The following is a 27,878-nucleotide window of genomic DNA, read 5'->3' as shown; positions in this document are numbered from 1 at the left end:
TAGACATTCCTTGTACTGCTCCCATCATGGTAGTCTGTCTGGCCCAGAGTATGGTGCAGAGGAGCGGCCGCTGGCTCCTGCCGTTCCCTACTGCCCTGTCTCTCTACACCAGGGCTGCAGGAGGCACCCCTTCTCCCTCAGTCGCCCAACCGTCCACCTCCCAGGATAAGATTCGGACCGAGGATGACCTCCCCAGGATTAAAACCAGGGAGATGTTGTACAGATTGTATGTCCAAGGCTACTACAAGCGTCTACATGAGCTACAGGTACAGGAAAAAAGGAAATGTGTGTATTCTAAGCGGGCTCTCTATGTTTTCTTTGGTACTCAAGGTGGCTTGCTGCAAATATTTACCCCTCTCTATGTTTTGGGTCCTGTAAGTTTCCAATATCTTACTGTGTGTTTCTGATATTTACTAACAAATTGAAACATGAGATCCGTGTCAGCCAGGGTGAGCTTTTGTGTTTAGCCACAGCTGACCCACAGAGACCGTGGATTTAACCCAAGACATGTTTATTTTTGTCCCATGTAAATATTCAGCTTTTTTTCTATATACATTTCAATCTCTTTCCATTTTCAAATTAAATATACCTTCCTCCAACCCGCCTCACCCAACGTGGTACGGATCTGCTATTTTTTTTTAGACCTTATAACTGGAACCTCAATTAATTACATGACTTAAACTGCCCGTTTCTGCATAATTCAAGCAGGCAATGAGCCCCGTCGGGTCTTTTTAAAAATGGCAGGTGGGGAAGCGAAACTAATGCGTGATAGTGAGACGGAGAGATGTTGTGGGAAAATTGCTTTTTTTCACTCGATCTGTCCAACTTATCACCTTATCGTCTCTAAAATGTAAATAAAACACTATAAAGAGTTTATATAATGTGTCATTACATACCTATTTGAAGGTTTGTGTCGAATTTGAATCGGATTTTTTACGGCGGTGCTAAAGTGATCTTTGAAATAAACAGCGTTTTTGAGAATGATGATCGCATGCAATGACGCAAAAAATAACTATGTATCCCCCCCTTACCCCGTCACTGTCCATTTCTTGTTTTTAAAGGAAGAGAGTAGTGCTACACCTGGTGGAGAGAGATTGTAAGACAGAAATAATTTATTTATGCGTGCTGTACATTACGACATGACACGTCCCGATGTAACAGAGGGTCCGTTTTTTAAAACTTTTCCCCAATACTTTAGAGCCATTACCATGTCGATCCACGCTTGAGTAGAAACCTAGTTCATACCCCCGATTTTGAAGTCAACACAGTCGCTACAGTCCCATTAGTTTTCTTTGTAGCCTCGTTTGAATGTTGCGGTTGCGCACATTTGTACGGAATGGGATGAGTTTACGTTACCTCCCTCATCCTGCCTCACTGCTTTGCTTTCTTGGCCAGGTTGTAAATTAGAACTTGTTCTCAACTGGCCTACCTGGTTAAATAAAGGAGAGAGAGTGTGTGTGTGTGTGTGTGTGTGTGTGTGTGTGTGTGTGTGTGTGTGTGTGTGTGTGTGTGTGTGTGTGTGTGTGTGTGTGTGTGTGTGTGTGTGTGTGTGTGTGTGTGTGTGTGTGTGTGTGTGTGTGTGTGTGTGTGTGTGTGTGTGTGTGTGTGTGTGTGTGTGTGTGTGTGTGTGTGTGTGTGTGTGTGTGTGTGTGTGTGTGTGTGTGTGTGCATATATATATGTATGTATGTATATATATATATACTGCAAAAAAAAATAAAGGGAACACTTAAACAACACAATGTAAATCCAAGTCAATCACACTTCTGTGAAATCAAACTGTCCACTTAGGAAGCAACACTGATTGACAATAAATGTCACATGCTGTTGTGCAAATGGAATAGACAACAGGTGGAAATTATAGGCAATTAGCAAGACACCCCCAATAAAAGAGTGGTTCTGCAGGTGGTGACCACAGACCACTTCTCAGTTCCTATGCTTCCTGGCTGATGTTTTGGTCACTTTTGAATGCTGGCGGTGCTTTCACTCTAGTGGTAGCATGAGACGGAGTCTACAACCCACACAAGTGGCTCAGGTAGTGCAGCTCATCCAGGATGGCACATCAATGCGAGCTGTGGCAAGAAGGTTTGCTGTGTCTGTCAGTGTAGTGTCCAGAGCATGGAGGCGCTACCAGAAGACAGGCCAGTACATCAGGAGACGTCAAGGAGGCCGTAGGAGGGCAACATCCCAGCAGCAGGACCGCTACCTCCACCTTTGTGCAAGGAGGAGCAGGAGGAGCACTGCCAGAGCCCTGCAAAATGACCTCCAGCAGGCCACAAATGTGCATGCGTCTGCTCAAACGGTCTGAAACAGACTCCATGAGGGTGGTATGAGGGCCCGACGTCCACAGGTGGGGGTTGTGCTTACAGCCCAACACCGTGCAGGACGTTTGGCATTTGCCAGAGAACACCATGATTGGAAAATTCGCCACTGGAGCCCTGTGCTCTTCACAGATGAAAGCAGGTTCAGACTGAGCACATGTGACATACGTGACAGTCTGGAGACGCCGTGGAGAACGTTCTGCTCCCTGCAACATCCTCCAGCATGACCGGTTTGGCAGTGGGTCAGTCATGGTGTGGGGTGTCATTTCTTTGGGGGGCCGCACAGCCCTCCATGTGCTCGCCAGAGGTAGCCTGACTGCCATTAGGTACCGAGATGAGATCCTCAGTCCCCTTGTGAGACCATATGCTGGTGCGGTTGGCCCTTTGTTCCTCCTAATGCAAGACGATGCTAGACCTCATGTGGCTGGAGTGTGTCAGCAGTTCCTGCAAGAGGAAGGCATTTATGCTATGGACTGGCCCGCCCGTTCCCCAGACCTGAATCCAATTGAGCACATCTGGGACATCATGTCTCGCTCCATCCACCAACACCACATTGCACCACAGACTGTCCAGGAGTTGGCGGATGCTTTAGTCCAGGTCTGGGAGGAGATCCCTCAGGAGACCATCCGCCACCTCATCAGGAGCATGCCCAGGCATTGTAGGGAGGTCATACACACTACTGAGCCTCATTTTGACTTGTTTTAAGGACATTACATCAAAGTTGGATCAGCCTGTAGTGTGGTTTTCCACTTTAATTTTGTGTGACTCCAAATACAGACTTCCATGGGTTGATAAATTTGATTTCCATTGATAATTTTTGTGTGATTTTGTTGTCAGCACATTCAACTATGTAAAGAAAAAAGTATTTAATAAGAATATTTCATTCATTCAGATCTAGGATGTGTTATTTTAGTGTTCCCTTTATTTTTTTGAGCAGTATATATATATATATATATATTATATTTCTTCCCGTAATAACCCGCAGTGGAGTGCAACTTAAGGAAAACAGGCAGTCTCTGCTGACGTGCAGTGTTGTTTACCTTCTCCAAGAGCTGTCTTGCCCTGGAAATACAATCCCCATTGACACAGCAGGGATTACCAAAGTACAGCGGTTTACATTTATTGTACCAGAATGCATGTTGAAAGATTTGTTGACCCCATTTACTAATATCAATCCAGCTTTTCAGTTACATAACAATGTGGAAAAGATTGAATAGTAGATGTGTGTACAACAAAGTAGGCCTATACTATATGTAACCCAGCTCGTCGCTCTCTCTCTCTCTCACTTTCCCTCTGTGTGCTAGGTGTATGAGAAGCAGCTGTACGGCCCCATGTACAAAATAGGCGTAGGCAGCATTAACTCCGTTGCTCTCAACAGTGTGGAGCTACTGGAGGAGCTGCTTAGGAAGGATGAGAGGTTCCCCAGCCGAGGAGACATGTCCCTCTGGACAGACTACCGGGACCTGAGGGGCATTGGTTACGGCCCCTTCACTGAGTAAGGCCCAGGGATGCCATCTGTTGGTGGGAAGTGATGAGATCACATAAAAGAGGGATATAGCAGTGGCAAGGGGAAAGCAGTCACGTTAGAATATACTGTACATCTATAGTATGTCTTATGATCACACTCAGTGATGCGGTGAGGTCGGTGGCTGGGTAAGCACGGGTTCTTATGAAAACCAGATTTACTTACAAACCTTGATGAAGCTCCAACAACCAGAGTGACATAGGCTATTAAAATCCTCTATTGACTCACCTGTGCGTCAATGTAAGTAACATAATAAACAAATCCCCATAAACATCTGTCAGAAGCAAGCTAGAGATACTGTATTTTTTGCATGGGCTGTGTCTAAATCCACCGCATCTGCCTGTGGTGGCCTTCCACACCTGTGGTGGCCTTCCACACCTGTGGTGGAAGGTGGCCGAGCTACAGCAGTGTTTTTCAGACCACGAGACATCCCGAAAATGTCTTCTCATAAAAAGGTTTGCAGCATTCGAACGGCCTACAAACTTATGACCACTCTATAGACCTGTGACACTCACAAACGTGATGCTGTCCTCCGTTTTACTCGGAAGGTCTGAAGGTAATCCATACAAAGGAAGGAATGGCAGTACAGAGGTAGTTTTGTGCTATCAAAAAATGAAATTCCTGAGCTTTCTTATCTCCTAGATATAGGACAGACACTTAAAAACCTTAGTCTTTATGATTTATTTTTTGACGGTCTGTTTTGCCATTTATGAACCTATTCAATGTGTTTCCATTGGTTAGTAGTAAAGGCCATTTTTTCTTTATACCTAAAGGTGTCCTAAAACTCTAATCGCAGCAAAAGGTGGCGCTACAAAGTATTAACTTAAGGGGGCTGAATAATTTTGCACGCCCAATTTTTCCGTTTTTGATTTGTTAAAAACGTTTGAAATATCCAATAAATGTCGTTCCACTTTATGATTGTGTCCCACTTGTTGTTGATTCTTCACAAAAAAATACAGTTTTATATCTTTATGTTTGAAGCCTGAAATGTGGCAAAAGGTCGCAAAGTTCAAGGGGGCCGAATACTTTCGCAAGGCACTGTAAGTAGTAAAAAGTTAATTTATTTGGTCCCATATTCATAGCACGCAATAACTACATCAAGCTTGTGACTCTAGACATTTGTTGGATTCATTTGCTGATTATTTTACGCCCAATAGAAATGAATGAAATCATACCTTGAAGGCAGAACTCAGTGTGTCAGAGTGAGCAATGAGCTGTCGCCCACTCTTAGCTATGATGTGGGTGTGCCCTAAGGGTCAATACTGGGGCCCCTCCTGTTCAGCCTGTAGATTAATGATCTGCCTTCTGTTTGTAATGGGTCTGAAGTTCATCTTTATGCAGATGATACAGTGATATGTGCATGCAAAGAGCAAACAACAAGCTGCACAAGAACTGTAATGGTCTGTAATGGTCCAATACTGTAATGGTCCAGGTTACAAAGTGTCTCAGTGACTCATGTTTGCATCTCAATGTGAAAAAAACTGTTTGCATGTTCTTCACAAAGAGGGCAACAGATGTTACTGAGTCAGATGTCTATGTGTCAGGGGAGAAGCTCCAGGTAGTATCTGATTTTAAGTACCTTGGCATCATACTTGATTCCTTCCACGTTTAAAAAGCATGTGAAAAAGGTAATTCAAATAACCAAATTCAACCTAGCTAATTTCCTATTTATATGAAATTGTTTGACTACAGAGGTGGCAAAACTGTACTTCAAATCTATGATACTCCCCCACTTAACATACTGCTTTACTAGCTGGGCCCAAGCTTGCTGTACAACATTAAGACCTATTCAGTCTGTCTACAAACAGGCTCTCAAAGTGTTTGATAGGAAGCCCAATAGCCATAATCACTGTTACATCCTCAGAAAGCATGAGCTCCTGAGTTGGGAAAATCTTGTGCAATACACCGACGCACATCTTGTTTTCAAGATCGTAAATGCCCTGGCTCCCCCTCCACTCAGTATTTTTGTTGAACAGAAAACCCAAACATATGGCAGCAGATCCACAAGGTCTGCCATGAGAGGTGACTGTATAGTTCCCTTAAAGAAAAGCACCTTTAGTAAATCTGCTTTCTCTGTGAGAGCTTCCCATGTCTGGAATACACTGCCATCAGACACACACAACTGCACCACATATCAAACTTTCACAAAATGCATGAAGACATGGCTAAAGGTCAGTCAGATTTGTGAATATAATCCCTAGTGGTGTATTGCCGCTTTCCATGTTGTCTGTAGCTTGTGAAGTGTGGAAACACTTTGTTGCTTTTATGAATTTTGTCTTTCTGCTTTTTGTTCTAGGTTGCTCTGTCTGTATGCTACGTCTTGCTTGTCCTATGTTGCTCTGTGTGTGCTCACTGCTCAATGATTGTCTACATTGTAATTGTTTTTAATAACCTGCCCAAAATAACCTACCTGAAAATTACCCGGCTGGCTAAAACCGGCACTTTTACTGAAACGTTGATTAATGTGCACTGTCCCTGTAAAAACAAAATTAACTCAAACTCAATGGTAAATCATGTATTGTGACATTTTGGGTCACTTTTATTGTAAATAAGAATAGAATGTTTTCTAAACACTTCTACATTAATATGGATCCTATCATGATTACAGTATATCCCTGAATGACTCAGAAATAATAATGAGTGAAAGTTACATAGGCATAAATATCGTATCCCCCCCCAAAATGCTAACCTCCCCTGTTATTTTAATGGTGAGAGGTTAGCATGTCTTGGGGGTATGATATTTGTGTATCTATAACTTTCTCAGTGCATCTGTAACAACTTGGAGAAAGAGCGCAACACATACACACTGACAACAGCTACATTTGTTCAACTCCCCTGTGCCGTTCCTAAGCCAGCCTTTCGGAAGCTTTACCTTCACACAGCCTGTCCACATGTGCTGTGTTGTCTGCACAGCCCTAAATCCAGCCGCCCAGAGGCGTCGACACACTCCTAAAGCACACTGATGCCATTTTTGTGTCACAGCACAATTATAAAACTGGGTGGGGGGGACAAAAATGCAATTTTAGAATGTGAGCGGGTTTAACATGATTTGCACCCCACACAAGGTCCCTCAGTGAATTTCAAATACTCTCAAAGAAGGGCACCTATTGGTAGATGGGTAAAAATTATAAAAAGCAGACATTGATTATCACTTTGAGCATGGTGAAGTTATTCATTACACTTTGGATGGTGTATCAATACACCAAGTCACTACAAAGATACAGGCGTCATTCCTAACTCAGTTGCCGGAGAGGAAGGAATCCGCTCAGGGATATCACAATGAAGCCAATGGAGACTTTAATACATTTAGAGTTTCATGGCTGTGATATTAGAACATTGAGGATGGATCAACAACATTGTAGTTACTCCACAATACTAACTTAAATGACGGAGTGAAAAGCAGGAAGCCTGAACAGAATAAGAATATTCCAAAACATGCATCCTGTTTTTTATTTATTTATTTATTTTTATTTTACCTTTATTTAACCAGGTAGGCAAGTTGAGAACAAGTTCTCATTTACAATTGCGACCTGGCCAAGATAAAGCAAAGCAGTTCGACAGATAAAACGACACAGAGTTACACATGGAGTAAAAACAAACATACAGTCAATAATGCAGTATAAACAAGTCTATATACAATGTGAGCAAATGAGGTGAGAAGGGAGGTAAAGGCAAAAAAGGCCATGATGGCAAAGTAAATACAATATAGCAAGTAAAATACTGGAATGGTAGTTTTGCAATGGAAGAATGTGCAAAGTAGAAATAAAAAATAATGGGGTGCAAAGGAGCAAAATAAATAAATAAATAAAAATTAAATACAGGTGGGCTATGTACAGGTGCAGTAATCTGTGAGCTGCTCTGACAGTTGGTGCTTAAAGATAGTGAGGGAGATAAGGGTTTCCAGTTTCAGAGATTTTTGTAGTTCGTTCCAGTCATTGGCAGCAGAGAACTGGAAGGAGAGGCGGCCAAAGAAAGAATTGGTTTTGGGGGTGACTAGAGAGATATACCTGCTGGAGCGTGTGCTACAGGTGGGAGATGCTATGGTGACCAGCGAGCTGAGATAAGGGGGGACTTTACCTAGCAGGGTCTTGTAGATGACATGGAGCCAGTGGGTTTGGCGACGAGTATGAAGCGAGGGCCAGCCAACGAGAGCGTACAGGTCGCAATGGTGGGTAGTATATGGGGCTTTGGTGATAAAACGGATTGCACTGTGATAGACTGCATCCAATTTGTTGAGTAGGGTATTGGAGGCTATTTTGTAAATGACATCGCCAAAGTCGAGGATTGGTAGGATGGTCAGTTTTACAAGGGTATGTTTGGCAGCATGAGTGAAGGATGCTTTGTTGCGAAATAGGAAGCCAATTCTAGATTTAACTTTGGATTGGAGATGTTTGATATGGGTCTGGAAGGAGAGTTTACAGTCTAACCAGACACCTAAGTATTTGTAGTTGTCCACGTATTCTAAGTCAGAGCCGTCCAGAGTAGTGATGTTGGACAGGCGGGTAGGTGCAGGTAGCGATCGGTTGAAGAGCATGCATTTAGTTTTACTTGTATTTAAGAGCAATTGGAGGCCACGGAAGGAGAGTTGTATGGCAATGAAGCTTGCCTGGAGGGTTGTTAACACAGTGTCCAAAGAAGGGCCGGAAGTATACAGAATGGTGTCGTCTGCGTAGAGGTGGATCAGGGACTCACCAGCAGCAAGAGCGACCTCATTGATGTATACAGAGAAGAGAGTCGGTCCAAGAATTGAACCCTGTGGCACCCCCATAGAGACTGCCAGAGGTCCGGACAGCAGACCCTCCGATTTGACACACTGAACTCTATCAGAGAAGTAGTTGGTGAACCAGGCGAGGCAATCATTTGAGAAACCAAGGCTGTCGAGTCTGCCGATGAGGATATGATGATTGACAGAGTCGAAAGCCTTGGCCAGATCAATGAATACGGCTGCACAGTAATGTTTCTTATCGATGGCGGTTAAGATATCGTTTAGGACCTTGAGCGTGGCTGAGGTGCACCCATGACCAGCTCTGAAACCGGATTGCATAGCAGAGAAGGTATGGTGAGATTCGAAATGGTCGGTAATCTGTTTGTTGACTTGGCTTTCGAAGACCTTAGAAAGGCACGGTAGGATAGATATAGGTCTGTAGCAGTTTGGGTCAAGAGTGTGTCCCCCTTTGAAGAGGGGGATGACCGCAGCTGCTTTCCAATCTTTGGGAATCTCAGACGACACGAAAGAGAGGTTGAACAGGCTAGTAATAGGGGTGGCAACAATTTCGGCAGATAATTTTAGAAAGAAAGGGTCCAGATTGTCTAGCCCACCTGATTTGTAGGGGTCCAGATTTTGCAGCTCTTTCAGAACATCAGCTGAATGGATTTGGGAGAAGGAGAAATGGGGAAGGCTTGGGCGAGTTGCTGTTGGGGGTGCAGTGCTGTTGTCCAGGGTAGGAGTAGCCAGGTGGAAAGCATGGCCAGCCGTAGAAAAATGCTTATTGAAATTCTCAATTATGGTGGATTTATCAGTGGTGACAGTGTTTCCTATCTTCAGTGCAGTGGGCAGCTGGGAGGAGGTGTTCTTATTCTCCATGGACTTTACAGTGTCCCAGAACTTTTTTGAGTTAGTGTTGCAGGAAGCAAATTTCTGCTTGAAAAAGCTAGCCTTGGCTTTTCTAACTGCCTGTGTATAATGATTTCTAGCTTCCCTGAACAGCTGCATATCACGGGGGCTGTTCGATGCTAATGCAGAACGCCATAGGATGTTTTTGTGTTGGTTAAGGGCAGTCAGGTCTGGGGAGAACCAAGGGCTATATCTGTTCCTGGTTCTAAATTTCTTAAATGGGGCATGTTTATTTAAGATGGTTAGGAAGGCATTTAAAAAAAATATCCAGGCATCCTCTACTGACGGGATGAGATCAATATCCTTCCAGGATACCCCGGCCAGGTCGATTAGAAAGGCCTGCTCGCAGAAGTGTTTCAGGGAGCGTTTTACAGTGATGAGTGGAGGTCGTTTGACCGCTGACCCATTACGGATGCAGGCAATGAGGCAGTGGTCGCTGAGATCTTGGTTGAAGACAGCAGAGGTGTATTTAGAGGGGAAGTTGGTTAGGATGATATCTATGAGGGTGCCCGTGTTTAAGGTTTTGGGGAGGTACCTGGTAGGTTCATTGATTATTTGTGTGAGATTGAGGGCATCAAGTTTAGATTGTAGGATGGCTGGGGTGTTAAGCATGTTCCAGTTTAGGTCGCCTAGCAGCACGAACTCTGAAGATAGATGGGGGGCAATCAGTTCACATATGGTGTCCAGAGCACAGCTGGGGGCAGAGGGTGGTCTATAGCAGGCGGCAACGGTGAGAGACTTGTTTTTAGAGAGGTGGATTTTTAAAAGTAGAAGTTCAAATTGTTTGGGTACAGACCTGGATAGTAGGACAGAACTCTGCAGGCTATCTTTGCAGTAGATTGCAACACCGCCCCCTTTGGCAGTTTGCAATAAGGCACTAAAGTAAAACTGTCCTGAGTACAAAGCGTTATGTTTGGGGCAAATCTAACACAACACATTACTGAGTACAACTCTTCATATTTTCAAGCATGGTGGTGGCTGCATCATGTTTGTCATCGGCAAGGAGTTCTTTTTACGAAAACAAGAAACGAAATAGAGCTAAGCACAGGCAAAATCCTAGAGGCAAACCGTGTTCTGTCTGCTTTCCAACAGACCCTGGGAGACAAATTCACCTTTCAGCAGGACAATAACCTAAAACACAAGGCCAAAGATACACTGGAGTTGCTTACCAAGACGACATTGAATGTTCCTGAGTGGCCTAGTTACATTCTTGAAAATCTATGATAAGACTTGAAAATGGCTGTCTAACAATGGTCAACAACCAACTTGACAGAGTTTGAAGAATTTGAACATTGTACATTCCAGTTGTGCAAAACTCTTAGAATTATTCAGAAAGACTGGTGATTCTAACATGTATTGACTCAGGGGGATGAATACTTATGTAAGGAAGATAAATAAGTGTTTTATTTTCATAAATTCTAACATTTTGTAAATATTTTTATTCCACTTTGACAGAGTATTTTGTGTTGATTGTTGACACAAAATGACGATTGAATCCATTTTAATAACACACTGTAACACAACAAAATGTGGAATAGGTTATGGGGTGTAAATACTTCCTGAAGATCCAGTGATTCAAAAAAGGCTATCATTACACATTTCTTTAGACCATGCGTGTGTGCAAGGCAGGAAACGTGAACTATGGACACAGCACAGTTTGCACTGGGAGTGTCCTTTTAGAACCATCAAACTGTATGAGATTACATATATTTTACTTAGCAGCCATCTAGCTTTGTGAGATTTCCTATGTATATCAACACATATGCTTCAAATCGAAAAGCAATGCAGTCATTCTGATTTATTTCCTTAGTTTTGTGTTCCGTGAACTCCAAGTGCTGCAAGACCAGCACAACACCCTGCGTGGCTTTGTAGGTCAAGGTCCAGTCACGTTAATCAAACCGGATGCTCAAAAACAGTACATCCATTTAAATGAGCCGGTTACGTAAGAGTAGTAATACACTATTGTTACATACTGTATGCAATTTACACAGAAGCTGAAGTTAAAGCTTTATCCCATCTTATCCTGCTTGAATTCAATATGAAGTTACCTAAATTCCAATTAATTAATGCATCATCAATGTTATTGTTGTGAATGTGTCATGCATGTCTCCTGATACAGTATATGTTTCCTGACAGGGAAGGGGTGAAGTGGTACAATCTGAGGACTGTGCTGAACAAGCGCATGCTGCACCCTAAAGACTCGGTGCAGTACGGAGACGTGGTTAACGAGGTGGTCAGCGACCTGATCAAGAGGATCTACCACCTACGCCGGACCAGCCCCACGGGAGACCGGGTGAACAACCTGTCCAATGAGCTCTACCGATTCTCTCTGGAGGGTACGTGGGAAATTCTGCCTATGGGTTGGGACAGCGATTCTTTCACTCTTCACTATATCTACAGTTTATTTTAAGTTCAATGATTTGATCAAGTTGGGTCAAGTTGCATGTTTGACTGGATCTTTAAAGCATCCAGGTATAATTATAATATAATTCTAACTTGTTATAAGCATTACTAGGCTTTGAAATGTCTTATAATAACAAGGCTATTAATGTCATGTGTGCTATCTCGTTGCTTAACATTTTCAACGGTCTCAAACTGGCTGTTATTTAGTCCGGCTCATTATGAGATGATTATACGACATTATAACGGGGTCATACATGCTAGTCTTGCTATGCATTACAGCTGCATCCTAATGCCTCATACCTGGATGCTGTAAAGCTGTGGTCACCAACCTTTTCTGAGTCAAGATCACTTTCTGAGTCAAAATGCAAGCCTAGATCAACAGCTCAGATTTGGTTTTAAACGTTACTTAAATAATAACAACGCAAGCTTATCGAAACACTGCTGTATCCCTTCATTGCATCTGCTGTGCTGGTTGTAGCGGGAGTGGAAGTAGGGAGAACGCACATTCAATGGTTTTTAAGTGTTAAAAAAAGTGTTGACAGTGCTGAATAACAACTTTAAATATAAACTTACTCATAAACAGCAGCTCTTTGCTTTATTTGTGAAGTCTCTCCAGTCATGGTTTAAGGTATTGTTTTGTAATGATATGGAAAATTATGCTTTACATAGTGTCTGGCATCTTAGTATGTCAGATGAACAGACAATGCTTATCACTACCTCCGAAGTAGACAGAGGCTAGGAGGAAGTGAGATGCATTGGGTGGGATCCCTTTTTTTAAGAAACTCACAATCATCAGCTGTATACGGGATATTTCTGATTTGCTATGTAGAATAGTCAATATGTTAGTCATTGACAACCCTGGACTTTGAGTCAGAGGGGATAGTCATTTTGAGACACCAAAACTGCTCAGTCATTCTTCAGCTACCTTATTTCCATCATCTTCAAGAGATAATGTTTACTGTTCCTAATGCACGTCATATAGGAAAAGGAGCATTCCAATACTTTGAAATTATATTGTATCTCATTTTGTCCAATATTGATAACCTATAAATAGAGCTTTTGTAGTCTGGAATCAGCAGAATATATAATTTTCCTTTGACAGGGAAAATTAATCTGAATCCATTTGTAAAACAGTACTCAAACCGTCAATTACAAAAATGGTCTTAAAGCTTCCTAAATGTAGGTACAACTACACATCTGCATTGAGAAACTGCCAGGGTATAAAGGTAATACAACTTTGAGGGTATGGCACTGTTAACTTCACATTGATCCATTCTTTGAAGACTCTAACAGACATGACTGTTAACATGCGCACCTGAGCTCGGTATGTTTTATAACACTCGAGTCCTGTCACGTTGCTGTGGAGACTTTCCTTGAGTAATTTACACATCACAAACATCACTTCAGAGTTGCTTGATGAATCTCGAGCGGCTGGATTTATTTGTTAATAAAGTCACCACTATTGTAGACTTTACATTTAAGGGACTGGGTAAATTTAGATTCTTGCTTGGATAAAAACATGATTACAAAGAACGGTTCATTTGGTCTGCACAGTTTGGAAACACTAATCCTGCATAATAACCCACTTGTACACATTGAAGTGTCTGCATTCATCCTCCTCACTTCGCTGAAGAAAGTAGATTCAGACTTTGTGAATCTGACAAACATATTTGGTGTTGTCTTTAAGGGCTGATTCACATGAACTGTGCTCCTGGTTTACTCTCACCAACATCATCGGCAGTGACAGTTGCGAAAACCAGTGTCGTGTCTTTACTATCATTATACTGAAGACTTCGTTTTTATCAAAGATTCTCTGTAATTAGTGACTCGATTTAAACTGAATAATCATTTAACTGTAATTAACTAGGAGGTTGGGGCACCAAGGAAAGTATTCAGATTACAAAGTGATAATTTCCCAATATAACCTTTCAGATATTTTCATATCTGAACAATAGTCTTCTGATTAATGATTTATTTATTTTACCTCACATTAGTCTTATTCCAAATGTCGTAAATTGTTGGTTATCTGTACGAACCCAGTCTTCACTATGAGTCATCCATACATCAATAGTCTTAAATCATTTATTTATTACTAACTAAGTAATTCACAGAAATGCATAAACAAACACTAAATATGGTTACATGAAATGATAGAATGTGCCCTAGTGGGCTGAACCGGCATCATGGCTTGTTTGACAAAAGGGGAGTGGGGGTTGACTAAAGTCACTACAGAGTTCATAATTATAATTGAAATGCTAATCCTTACACATGAACGCTCACTCAGTCGGGAACAATTGCAATCAATATATATATTTACGCTCAGTGTGTCGTCTGGATCGCTGGTGAAAAGTTAATTTCTTTTGCAGAATTGTCCGTCTCTCTCTCTCTCTCTCTCTCTCTCTCTCTCTCTCTCTCTCTCTCTCTCTCTCTCTCTCTCTCTCAAATCAAAATCAAATTTATTTATATAGCCCTTCGTACATCAGCTGATATCTCAAAGTACTGTACAGAAACCCAGCCTAAAACCCCAAACAGCAAGCAATGCAGGTGTAGAAGCACGGTGGCTAGGAAAAACTCCCTAGAAAGGCCAAAACCTAGGAAGAAACCTAGAGAGGAACCAGGCTATGTGGGGTGGCCAGTCCTCTTCTGGCTGTGCCGGGTGGAGATTATAACAGAACATGGCCAGGATGTTCAAATGTTCATAAATGACCAGCATGGTCGAATAATAATAAGGCAGAACAGTTGAAACTGGAGCAGCAGCACAGTCAGGTGGAAGTTGAAACTGGAGCAGCAGCATGGCCAGGTGGACTGGGGACAGCAAGGAGTCATCATGTCAGGTAGTCCTGGGGCATGGTCCTAGGGCTCAGGTCCTCCGAGAGAGAGAAAGAAAGAGAGAAGGAGAGAATTAGAGAACGCACACTTAGATTCACACAGGACACCGAATAGGACAGGAGAAGTACTCCAGATATAACAAACTGACCCCAGCCCCCCGACACATAAACTACAGCAGCATAAATACTGGAGGCTGAGACAGGAGGGGTCAGGAGACACTGTGGCCCCATCCGAGGACACCCCCGGACAGGGCCAAACAGGAAGGATATAACCCCACCCACTTTGCCAAAGCACAGCCCCCACACCACTAGAGGGATATCTTCAACCACCAACTTACCATCCTGAGACAAGGCTGAGTATAGCACACAAAGATCTCCGCCACGGCACAACCCAAGGGGGGGGCGCCAACCCAGACAGGATGACCACAACAGTGAATCAATCCACTCAGGTGACGCACCCCCTCCAGGGACGGCATGAGAGAGCCCCAGAGCCCCCCTCTCTCTCTCTCTCTCAGTTGTGGTTAGAGGGGATTGTTCAGAGTGACATTCATTATAGAATGTATGTTTCGGTGGTTGTCATTCTTCGTGTTCAATGATGCCGAATTCCTAGCTGCAGTATAGTAATCAATATCAAAAACTTGTTCTTATTCTGTCGGTATCGATAGTTTAAGAGTTTAACCACGTGGTATGGTTAAAAAGATTCAGCAATCTTCTACACCTTTAGCCCTCTCGTAATTGAAGTAAGCTTGGTCTGGTGATAATTTCTCAAAGTTGGGTTTTATTCGGAATGGCAGAAAAGGGCTGTCCCAGGATGTCTTGCCCTAACTGGGCTCAGGGGCGGTCCTCTGATTTAGTTCAAATCAGAAAGGGAATTGTATTTTTCTTCATTTAAAAAGTCCACAATCATATTATACAAAAGGTACCATTCTCATTCATCTTATATAACAATTAGATGTAAACCTCATAACTGATGCTATTATATAAACAGCGTTATGGTAATGTGGCCACAACGTCTCTCTTGAGCTTCCCAAGTTGTGCCAAACGGACCAGTTCGTAGCTGGATTCTTCACTGATCTTTTACACTTTCTCTGGAACATGAAATTTGTTCGTACCTCAAGTTCTGTGTGTTGGAAGGATTTCCTTTCTCCATGAAAAACTACTCTATAACTGTGTGTCCATGAGGTCTTCTTAGGAATTTAGGACCTCTGACCACAGCAGTCTGGTTGTAGAAGCAGAGAGTGGGGGATGGTGCTCGCTGTACTCAAAGAGGGCAAAGTCATTACACCAGGCTTCGCCCTACAGCTTACCACGACATCCCCTCCCTGCAGGAGTTTGTGGACATGACTGACCTGAACACTAGTGCAGTTGAGGGATCTGACGCCAATGAACGTGGACCTCATCATGCAGCCAGCACCGGGCATTATGTTACACAACCTGACCAGGCTAGCGAGCAAGATTCGGATCTCCTATAGAATCTTCACTCTGGATGAGGTGAGCAGAGCACTCCCTCAGGCTCCTATATGTGGACGTACAAAAAGAGTTTGGTGTCATGGAGAGTTGTTTAGAACCTCTGACCAGCCTGATGTGGAGTTCTGCTGGCCTCGCCTGCACTGCAGCTGTGATTGGAGAACTGGGTCAGAGACATCTAATTGTCCCTCTGGGTCAAAATGTTTTCAACAGGTAGTTAAAGCTGTGTTTACTCTCTCTCCGTGCTGCTGAGCTGAGCAAATGATAGTGATGACTTTGCTGTTAATCTGTCCCTTTGCATCATATGTACAGTATCAGCAGTGATGGTGTCTGTGCTCCATAAGTCTATGGCTTCACCATTCACGTGCAGACAAAGTTTATCTTAAACTTTAAATCTCTGTTCTTCAGGAATCTCTTCCATCCTGTTTGAGACTCGGATCGGCTGTCTGGAGGAAGAGATCCCGGTGGAGACGCAGCACTTCATCGATTCCATCGCTCAGATGTTCTCCTACAGCTTGCCGGTGGCCATGCTGCCCAAGTGGAGCCGCAACATCCTGCCATTCTATGGGCGCTACATCGCTGGCTGGGAGGGCATCTTCAAATTCTGTGAATTCTTCAGCATAAGACATTCTGTGCACTTCTGCACATCTCAAGGAATTAAGAGCACTGGATTGGAGTGTGCATTGTTGATATTGGAATTAATTTGATTACCTATTAGTACAGATGGATAATGATTTTCTTTTTCAGCTGTGAAGTTTATTGAGATGAAGATGGAGGCAATTCAGAAGCGAGTGGACACAAACCAGGAAGTTGAGGGAGAATACTTAACGTACCTCCTCTCCAATACAAAAATGACCAATAAGGAGGTGTACGGCAGCGTCGCTGAGCTGTTATTGGCTGGAGTCGATACGGTAAGTAAATCTGCGGAGCTTTAACTACCGTCTCAGTTTTAGGGGAAGCAACCGGGGGGGGGGGGGGGGGGGGGGGTAAAGTAGCCTAATAAAGTAGCCTATTGCAGGTACAGTGCCAGTCAAAAGTTTGGACATGCGGGGGGTGCTGTTGGAAACTGAGGATGTAGAACGCATTTCCCTAGTTAGTGACCAAATGTATATATTTAACCTTGAAAAATGTTATGTATTTCTGTTTGGTCAGGTGTCTGAAGAGACCTCTAAACAATTCAGATCAAGTCTGAGAAATGTTGTAATGCTTTCTACCCAGCCAAAAACGGAGTCTGAAAGAGCAGGCCGCAGCAAGCCCGTGCCCTCTCCTGATTCAGCCGTAGATTCAGCCGCTAAATCAGGAGAAGGAACACTGACCCACGGGAACACTGACTGTAGAGCTGCTACAATCCGTGATGGGCACCCTCAAAACTGATATTTTTGGTGGAGAGAGAGTCAATTTTACCGATCTCAGGTCAGAGATATCAATGGTCAAAGACGAGCTTAAAAAAAAGACTATATTAAACAATCTATAGAGAGTATACAGAATAAGCTCGACACACGTAGCAGCCTTATCGGAGCTGGAGCTTGGTGCTACAGACCACAGCACACGCATTAGCGAGCTAGAGGCTAACGTTGGCTCATTAATAACTAGGGTGATATACCTCGACAATAGATGCGAAGATATGGAAAGTAGAATGCGGAGGAACAACATTCATCTTCTGGGAATACCAGAGGGAGTGGAGGGCCCAAGACCGACGGAGTTCATGGCCCAGCTGCTTCAGAAGCTGCTCGGCCTGCAGGAGAAGCTGCAGCTAGACTGGGCCCACCGCACCCTGTGTAGCCGACCCCGGGATGGAGAACCCCCTCGACCATTTGTCATCAGGGTGCATTTCTTTTCACAATTCCAGTGGGTCAGAAGTTTACATATACTAAGTTGAATGTGCCTTTAAACAGCTTAGAAAATGTCAGAAAATTATGTTGTGGCTTCTGATAGGCTTATTGACATCATTTGAGTCAATTGGAGGTGTACCTGTGGATGTATTTCAATGCCTGCCTTCAAACTCAGTGCCTCTTTGCTTGACATAATGGGAAAATCAAAAGAAATCAGCCAAGACCTCAGAAAAAAATTGTAGACCTCCAAGTCTGCTTCATCCTTGGGAGCAATTTCCAAACGCCTGAAGGTACAACGTTCATATGTACAAACAATAGCACGCAAGTATAAACACCATGGGACCACGCAGCCGTCATACCGCTCAGGAATGAGACGCGTTCTGTCTCCTAGAGATGAACGTACTTTGGTGCGAAAAGTGCAAATCAATCTCAGAACAAGAAGCCACTGCTCCAAAACCGCCATAAAAAGCCAGACTACGGTTTGGAACTGCAAGGTACAGATCATCGTTTTTGGAGAAATATCCTCTGGTCTGATGAAACAAAAATAGAACTGTTTGGCCATAATGACCATCGTTGTGTTTGGAGGAAAAAGGGGGATGCTTGAAAGCCAAAGAACACCATCCCAACCGTGAAGCACGGGGGTGGCAGCATCATGTTGTGGGGGTGCTTTGCTGCAGGAGGGACTACTGCACTTCACAAAATAGATGGCTTCATGAGGCAGGAAAATTATGTGGATATATTGAAGCAACATCTCAACATCAGGAAGTTAAAGCTTGGTCGCAAATGGGTCTTCCAAATGGACAATGACCCCAAGCATACTTCCAAAGTTGTGTCAAAATGGCTTAAGGACAACAAAGTCCAGGTATTGGAGTGGCCATCACAAAGCCCTGACCTCAATTCTATAGAAAATTTGTGGGCAGAACTGAAAAAGTGTGTGCGAGCAAGGAGGCCTACAAACCTGACTCAGTTACACCAGCTCTGTCAGGAGGAATGGACCAAATTCACACAACTTATTGTGGGAAGCTTATGGAAGGCTACCTGAAACGTTTGTCCCAAGTTAAACAATTTAAAGGCAATGCTACCAAATACTAATGGAGTGTATGTAAACTTCTGACTCACTGGGAATGTAAAATAAATAAAAGCTGAAATAAACTATTCTCTCTACTATTATTCTGACATTTGACATTCTTAAAATAAAGTGGAGATCCTAACTGACCAAAGACAGGGAATTGTTACGAGGATTAAATGTCAGGAATTGTGAATAACTGAGTTTAATGCATTTGTCTAAGGTGTATGGAAACTTCCAACTTCAACTGTATGTCTATGTCCTGGGAAATGTTCATGCTGATCGCATGAGCCTACGTTAGCTCAACCGTCCCGTGGAAGGGACACCGATCCCCAAAAAGTGTTAACCACTCAACTGTACGTCAATGATTTCTTCCACTGACTTGCTGTGCCTTCTGTCAGCCGGGATTTGGTAAAAAAATTAGAGCAGCTGATCACTGTTGAAGAACTGTCTAAGGCTGTCAAATACCTTCAATCCAGGAGAAGCCCAGGGCCTGGGCTTTTTTTTATAAAACGTTTTTTATAAAAAGATTCTCTCCAAAATAGTACAAAATGTACAATGAAGCATTTGTAAATGGTGCTCTCACTCAGGCAACCATTTGTCTTAGTTTTTTTTAAAGAATAAAACCCAATTGGGGACTTGTCTAAGACCCGACAGTGTATCATACCGTCCAATTAGTCTGCTAAATGTCGACTATAAAATTCCAGCCAAACTTCTGGAAACAGTCCTCCCATCAATTATCTCTCCGGATCAACAAGATTTATTAAAAATAGACACTCATTCTTCAATTATTTAATATTATATGTAATCCCTCTGTCACCAATGCCTCTGAAGCCATTCTATCCCTGGTTGTGGAGAAAGCATTTGGAATGGAAATACTTTTTTACACTAAATAAATTTGGCTTTGGCTCCAAATTCATTACTTGGATAAGACTTCTGTACTCATCCCCTCAAGCCTCTGTCAGGACTAATAACACTAATAAGATTGCTTCCTTTTGCAACGATCGACACGTTTGAACAATAATTATTAGCTAAATCTGGTCTCCCCAGACAAAATTTATTTAGGTTCTTACAAATCAGGAGTTATGTCCACAGCATAGATCCCTGATTCCCCACCCTTCCATGTGAAACACAGTTTGACACATTTCTTATCCCACTTCCTACTCTGAAAGGCATCTTGTCAATAATCTATAGCAAAATTAGCTCATGGGAGGAGGAACTGGGTGAGGAAATATCTGATGAGCTATGGGAAGGGGCACTCAAAAGGGTACATACCTCTTCTATTTGCGCTCGGCACGATCTCATTCAATGCAAACTCATTCATAGGGCTCACTGGACCAAAGCGAGATTATCCAAAATGTACAATGGATGTGAACCCTAATTGTGTATGATGTAACCAGTCTCCTGCTAATCACGTACACATAATTTGATGTTGCCCATCTCTTGTTGGTTTCTGGAAAGACCTCTTTAACGCACTCTCAGAATTAAGCTGCACACAGATCGAACCAGACCCTTATTATTATTTGGGGTTTCCTTTCCCACAATACAACTGGCCAAAATGAATAAGGATGTAATTTCCGTTGTCACTTTGTTAGCGAGACGATTCATTTGACTTAGATGGAAATCCTTTGCACTCCCTTCTCATGCTCTTTGTATTAAATCCATTTTGAATTGCATAAAGTTTGAAAAAATGTAACACCCCCTCAATGGGTCTATAGACAAATTCTATGCATTGTGGGCTCCCTTCTTTTCTTATGTTAAACGATTTCCCTGCAGTTCCAGAGTGATGTATATTTATATATCGGTGACGTAAGAGGCCTGGTATGTGTATACACGGAATCTCGGATGATAAGGAGGACTGTATTATCTGTGTTAGTTGACTTGTAACAACTATCAAAATATCTTTCTTTTGTCTTAGTTTTTTTTGTTATTTCTGTCTCACTCTTTGATTTGCTGTATTGTTGTCCTTGATGTGTTGTTTTATATTACTACCAAATAACTTACAAGTGTAATTATTTTGTAAATATGGTGTTTGAAAATCCAAAAAACACAGTAAAAAAAAAGTTTAGACACCTACTAATTCAAGGATTTTTCTTTATTTTGACAATTTTTTGAAATATATTTTACCCCTTTTTCTCCACAATTTCGTGGTATCCAATTGGTAGTTACAGTCTTGTCTCATCACTGCAACTGCTGCAACTTCTCCGAAACACAACCCAACACACAGCTACCACTGCGCCACTCGAGATGCTAATATACTATTTTCTACATTGTAGAATAGTAGTGAAGACATCCACAACTATGAAATACCACACATGAAATCGTGTAATAACCAAAAATATATCAAAATATATTTTAGATTCTTCAAAGTAGCCACCCTTTGCCTTGATGACAGCTTTGCACACTCTTGGCATTCTCTCAACCAGCTTCACCTAGAATGCTTTTCCAACAGTCTTGAAGGAGTTCCCACATATGCTGAGCACTTTTAAGTTGCTTTTCCTTCACTCTGCGGTCCAACTCATCTCAATTGGGTTGAGGTTGGGTGATTGTGGTGGCCAGGTCATCTGATGCAGCACTCATGACTCTCCTTCTTGGTCAAATATCCCTTACACAGCCTGGAGGTGTGTTGGGCCATTGTCCTGTTGAAAAACAAATGATAGTCCCACTAAGTGCAAACCAGATGTGATGGTGTATCGCTGCAGAATGTGGTGGTAGCCATGCTGGTTAAGTGTGCCTTGAATTCTAAATAAATAATTGACAGTGTCACCAGCAAAGCACCATCAAACCACCTCCTCCATGCTTCACGGTGGGAACCACACATGCAGAGATCATCCGTTCACCTACTCTGCGTCTCACAAAGACACAGCGGTTGGAACCAAAAATCTCAAATTTGGACTCATCAGACCAAAGGACATATTTTTACCTGTCCATTGCTCGTATTTCTTGGTGTCCTTCAGTATTTTTTTCATTTAACCCAACTAGGCAAGTCAGTTAAGAAAAAAATCTTATTTACATTGACTGCCTACCAGGGAACGGTAGGTTAACTGCCTTGTTCGGGGGCAGAATGACAGATTTTTAGCTTGTCAGCTCGGGGATTCAATCCAGCAACCTTTCAGTTACTGGCCCAACGCTCTAACCACTAGGCTACCTGCCGCCCCAGTGGTTTCTTTGCAGAAATTTGACCACGAAGGCCTGATTCACACAGTCTCCTCTGAACAGTTGATGTTGAGATGTGTCTGTTACTTGAACACTCTGTGAAGCATTTATTTGAGCTGCAATTTCTGAGGCTGGTAACTCTAATGAACTTATTCTCTGCAGCAGAGGTAACTTGGGATCTTCCTTTCCTGTGGCTGTCCTCATGACTGACCTTCAAGTCTTAAAGTAATGATGGGCTGTCATTTCTCTTTGCTTATTTGAGATGTTCTTGCCATAATATGGACTTGGTCTTTTACCAAATAGGGCTATCTTTTGTATACCACCCCTACCTTGTCACAACACAACTGATTGGCTCAAATGCATAAAGAAGGAAATAAATTCCATTTAACAATGCACACCTGTTAATTGAAATGCATTCCAGGTGACTACCTCATGAAGCTGGTTAAGAGAATGCCAAGGGGTATGCAAAGCTGTCATCAAGGCAAAAGGTGGCTACTTTAAAGAATCTCACACACATAATATATTTCGATTTGTTTAACACTTTTTTGGTTACTACATGATTCCGTATGTGTTATTATTCTACAAAGTAAAAAATAAAAAGTCTGCAATGAGTAGGTGTCCAAACTTTTGACTAGTACTGTAGGTGTCATAAACAGCCACAAAAGAACTACAGTGGTAGGTTTTTGGGGGTTTTGACACTAATGTACAGTAGTTGTCATATCCAGCCATAAAATAATGCAATATATGTCACAGTAGGTCTAAATATATGTGTCATAACAGCTGACATAACTTGTCGTAACCGGTCATAATATGGTCATGTCAGCTGTTATGAAATATTATGACATGGTTTGGACTGTGTCAAAACGTTGTGACGCTAGGTGTCAAGTGAAGTGTTACAGAATGCTGTTCATCGATTACAACTCAGCCTTCAACACCATAGTGTCCTCCATGATCATCACTAAGCTCAGGGCCCTGGGTCGAAACCCATGCCTGTGCCACTGGGTCCTGGACTTCCTGATGGGCTGACACCAAGTTGTGACGGTAGGCAACAACACCTCTGCCACGCTGATCCTCAACACGGGAGTCCCACAAGGGTGCATGCTCAGCCCCCTCCTGTACTCCCTGTTCACCCATGACTGCGTGGCCGCACACGTCTCCAACTCAATCATCAAGTTTACTGATGACACAAACGTGGTAGTGATTAACAAACAATGACGAGACAGCCTACAGGGAGGAGGTGAGAGCCCTGGCAGAGTAGTGCCAGGAAAATAACCTCTCCCTCAATGTCAACAAAATAAAGGAGCTGATCGTGGACTACAGGAGACAGCAGAGAGAGCACGCCCCCATGTCACAGGAAGGCCAAGAAGATCATCAAGGACCTCAGCCACCTGAATCACTGCCTGTTCACCCCGCTACCATCTAGAAGGTGGAGGCAGTTTAGGTGCATCAAAGCTTGAACCAAGAGACAAACTATATTTCAATCTCCAGGCCATCAGACTGGCTTCATTAAAAACTGTTAATCTGATGGATTTTGGTTGTCCTTGGTCTTATTTATTTGTTTGGGGGTCTATACATGAGGCCAACTTCACCATATTGTCCTGGCGGCATACTTACACACCCAGTCTCATTTTGTTTTGCGTGAATGATATTTCTAAAATTTAAACACCCAGTCTCATTACTTTGGCGAATGTCATTGTCATGGATGTGTTATGAGCTGGGCTAGCATATATCAACACTATTTTTGGACACTATTGTCATTAAATTGTTTGCTATCCCTTTTCCTTTCTTTCTGTGCCACAAAATGTTTGCATATACGCTACTGGTAATGTTACTAGGGCCACGTTCAGTTGAAAAATGTTCTTGAATAAAATTGTTTGTTCTTCATAGTATTATTCTAAAACGTGTCCTGCTGAACGCTTCCCCAAGTTGTTAGCTATAGCTCGCTAATGAGGTAACATCACTGAACAAGGTGTAGCCTAAACAGATGGTTGACGGCCCACTCCAAAGGTAGCATGTTTGGTTTTTAGAACAGCCCACGATATGCTTTATGAATGTAAAATGCGGCCTGCCAATGCATGATAGAAAGAAAAAAACGTAGTGCCCTTTTATGAGTCAAGCCTTTTGAATGGTAGCCTAAGGGCTAGAATCTCTGAAGAAAAGATGGAGACTTGGATACAGAAACTGTATATGAAATTCAGTGGGAAATGTGGAAGGATTGATCGAGACTACAAATTCAAAGACAGCCTACTTTTCTAAAGCCTACTGAAGTGGGAGAAAAACATAGCTAGACTATTGTTTTACTATTAAACTCAATGCTGCTATTGTCTGTAATATCGTAAAGCGGCTTGTGTTTTTTAACCAGGCAAAGAGTAGCTAACTAGAAGGCTGGTGGTGACTGTTTAGCTAAAGTGAAGCAAGAGGGTCACCTGCGCGGTGTCTATAATCGGAGGCTGAGCTGGAGCAGAGCCTGTCTGCCTACACTAGTTGCTTGCTCCCAGCAACTCACCAGCTGATGAAGGCTGTGTTGCTGCTCATCTCTGCTGCTAATATTAACTGTGTTTGTCATTGAAAAGCTCTCCATCACTCCAAAAACCTTTGTCCAGTTAGTAGTACACCTTATTTGGGGAGAACGGGCTCGTGTTAACGACTGGAGCGGGATAAGTGGAATGGTATCAATTACATCAAACACATGGTTTCCAGGTGTTTGATGCCATTCCATTTGCTTTTCTCCGGCCATTATAATGAGCCGTTCTCCCGGCAGTAGCCTCCTGTGTCACTACCGCTGCTGTTGTCATATTTTAAGACATCCAATACCATGATGTGGGCGATGTACCTGCTGTCCAGGGACTCCAATGTGCAGAACACCCTTTATCAGGAGGTGTCACGCTGTGTACCAGGAGACAACATTCCATCTGCTCAAGATGTCAACTGCATGCCATACCTCAAGGCTGTAATCAAGGAAACACTAAGGTAAGAAATGTGAATAGTGGTCGTGTATGTCACTTTGGAAAGGATGGAGTTCTTGAAAGTTCTAAGTTCTAACACTATTTCTGATGTACTTCCTGTTCTTCAGAATGTACCCTGTTGTCCCCCTGAACTCACGCATCATGGCAGAGAAGGATGTCATTATTGGCGGACATTTTTTCCCCAAGAAGGTTAATCTCTCTCTAGGGAAACAACCAACTTTCAAGTACATCTTCACTTTACTGGCCTAAAACTGACCCAACCATAAAAACAAAACAACATTTGAATGCATGTAAATCATGCCGTTGTTAGTATAGTGCTGTAACAATTATTTCCCTCTCTGCTGTTTTGTGTCTGTAGACTTCGTTTACAATGTGCCACTACGCCATCAGCCAAGATGAAAAGACATTCCCAGAACCATCGAAGTTCAAGCCTGAACGATGGTTGAGGGACGGCCGAGTCCGGCCAAACCCCTTTGGCTCTATCCCATTTGGTTTTGGGGTTCGGGGTTGCGTAGGTCGTCGGATAGCTGAACTGGAGATGTACCTGGCTTTGTCACGTGTAAGAGCAGTTTACAGATGCATTGCATTATACTATTTCAACCAACAATAGATTGTGTAGAGTTGATTTTGTAGTAGTGTAACGGATGTGAAATAGCTAGCTATTTAGCGGTGGTGCCCGCTAAATAGCGTTTCAATCGGTGACGTCACTTGCTCTGAGACCTTGAAGTAGTGGTTCCCCTTGCTCTGCAAGGGCCGTGGCTTTTGTGGAGCGATGGGTAACGATGCTTCGTGGGTGACTGTTGTTGATGTGTGCAGAGGGTCCCTGGTTCGCGCCCGGGTATGGGCGAGGGGACGGTCTAAAGTTATACTGTTACAGTAGCACAGTTGACTTGGTAAAGGTTAAAGAGGAAACTTGCGTTCTAGGATCCAGTCGAAGTAAAAGTTTTAATACAGAGCTTTCAGGGTTCAGGTAGGGCTGTTGCTAACGATGTGTATGTGACAAATAAAACATTTGATTTGCGGTGACCTTATTACGGTCACGATTCATGAGGGCAGTCACATTCCATGTGACCGTTTAGTCATGGTAATTAGGCTTCTCCAAGCTCTGATGTTGGTGATGGTCATTAGTAACCTACCAAACTTGCTAACTGCCTGGTACTCAGCACTCTATTGTCCCTCTAATCACTTTGATATCAATGCAAATGTCATCTAAAATCTAATCAAACACTTCATATTGGCTATGCAATTGCGAGAGAAAACAGAGTGATGGCCTCTATTAAAGAGAGGAGGATCCCATCAAGGCTAGGCCTACTATATTTATTTCTCAACTTTCCTAATATTAAGCACATTGCTTATATATACAAAATGAGTATAGACTACCTGGCTGGCATGAAAATTAACCATGGGAAAAGCATCCTCCATTTGCTATTTAAGTGCATAGATGACATGTATATTTCCCCTGCCCCTGTTCTGAGACAGGTGCATGATAATGGTCCATTCTAAATAAAAACACATTTCACACATATATGTAAAGACAAGATTAAATCAAGAATAGTCTGATGGGTGACAATATTAGTCTAATGGGCGACTTTTTCGAATCATAGTCGCTCGCACACATGTAACCTAGCCCATAGACCTATATGTTTGGTAAGGTTTGACGAATCCCGAATCCCGAATCCCGAGGCTGACGAAAAGTAAATGTGGACAGTTTTCCAATATATTCAATATGCACCTCGGAATTGGATAAAGACGGCGCTGTTGCATCCCCGAAGTGTCTGTCTTCACTTGTAGCCTGTTAGAAAGACCCAATCACCTGATGGAGAGCCCGCAGCACTCAGGGAGAAGGGAACAATGGCACAGGTGTTGCAAAGGCTAATAGCATCAGTGGCTAAAAATCAAAGTGGCTAAAAGGAAGAAAAAAATATTATTCTGACCCTCAAGATTATATAGTCATTCTGAATTACGTATTGGCCTACATACATCATTATAGATGTTGGTTGATATTAAACTGATCCAACTTTGAGTTGAACAATGAGAATATCTATCGAAAAAAGCAATTGACTGCAATAGTGTTTAATATGAAGATTTCACAGACATACTTCCTCCTCAAGAAAGACTGTGTAGTTAAAGGTTTGGACAGGGTATTGAAAATTGTGGAAAATACCCTCCTAAAAAGGAAACGCTGGCCAGGACTCTTGCTTGATGCTTAGGTGGACGACTTAGGCCTATTCTCTCTTAGTGAATATATAAAGGCATCTTGATCTGTAGGATTACTTCAGTTACTACTAGATCTAGAACTCAAAGCGGTTGGTGGTTGTCAGGAAGCCGATAGGACAGGAATGTTTTTTGAACATGAATACTCCTGGAGAGACACTGACAATGACTGAAAATTATATTTTCTCTCCCCCAGATAATCAAGCTATTTGAAATCAGACCGGACCCCAGCATAAGAGAGGTGAAAGCTCTCAATCGCTCCGTCTTAGTAGCAGACAGGCAGGTCAATCTGCACTTCCTGGAGAGGACGGACAAAGCTGCCCTTTGACATGTTAAAGACAGGTGATAGCCATTTGTTACCAAGCAGCCTACAATATCTATCGCTGAATGTAAATACAAATACACTACAGTTCAAAGGTTTAGGGTCAATTAGAAATGTCCTTGTTTTAGAAAGATAAGCACATTTTTTGTCCATTTAATATAACATC

The 27,878-nt window shown here is 42.6% G+C and overlaps 1 protein-coding gene across 2 annotated transcripts; it reads left to right on the top strand.

The window, feature by feature from the left end:
• On the top strand, nucleotides 1-27,878 carry LOC109870843 (sterol 26-hydroxylase, mitochondrial). Of its 2 annotated transcripts, XM_031806162.1 has the most exons (9): nucleotides 3-266; nucleotides 3,624-3,814; nucleotides 11,595-11,794; nucleotides 16,565-16,762; nucleotides 16,904-17,067; nucleotides 25,014-25,180; nucleotides 25,284-25,365; nucleotides 25,535-25,735; nucleotides 27,587-27,878. In XM_031806162.1, the coding sequence occupies exons 1-9, from the start codon at nucleotides 27-29 to the stop codon at nucleotides 27,716-27,718; spliced, it is 1,575 nt and encodes a 524-aa protein (XP_031662022.1). In that variant the 5' UTR covers nucleotides 3-26; the 3' UTR covers nucleotides 27,719-27,878. The 2 variants fall into 2 exon arrangements, with proteins under 2 accessions (XP_031662023.1, XP_031662022.1); XM_031806163.1 differs by lacking the exon at nucleotides 27,587-27,878 and having other exon boundaries at nucleotides 1-266; nucleotides 25,284-25,400; nucleotides 25,535-25,729.

Source organism: Oncorhynchus kisutch, linkage group LG26 (genome assembly GCF_002021735.2).
Source record: "Oncorhynchus kisutch isolate 150728-3 linkage group LG26, Okis_V2, whole genome shotgun sequence".
Classification (NCBI taxonomy): Eukaryota; Metazoa; Chordata; class Actinopteri; order Salmoniformes; family Salmonidae; genus Oncorhynchus; species Oncorhynchus kisutch.
Note: the sequence above shows the minus strand (reverse complement) of the source record. Positions and strands in the feature narration are given on the sequence as shown.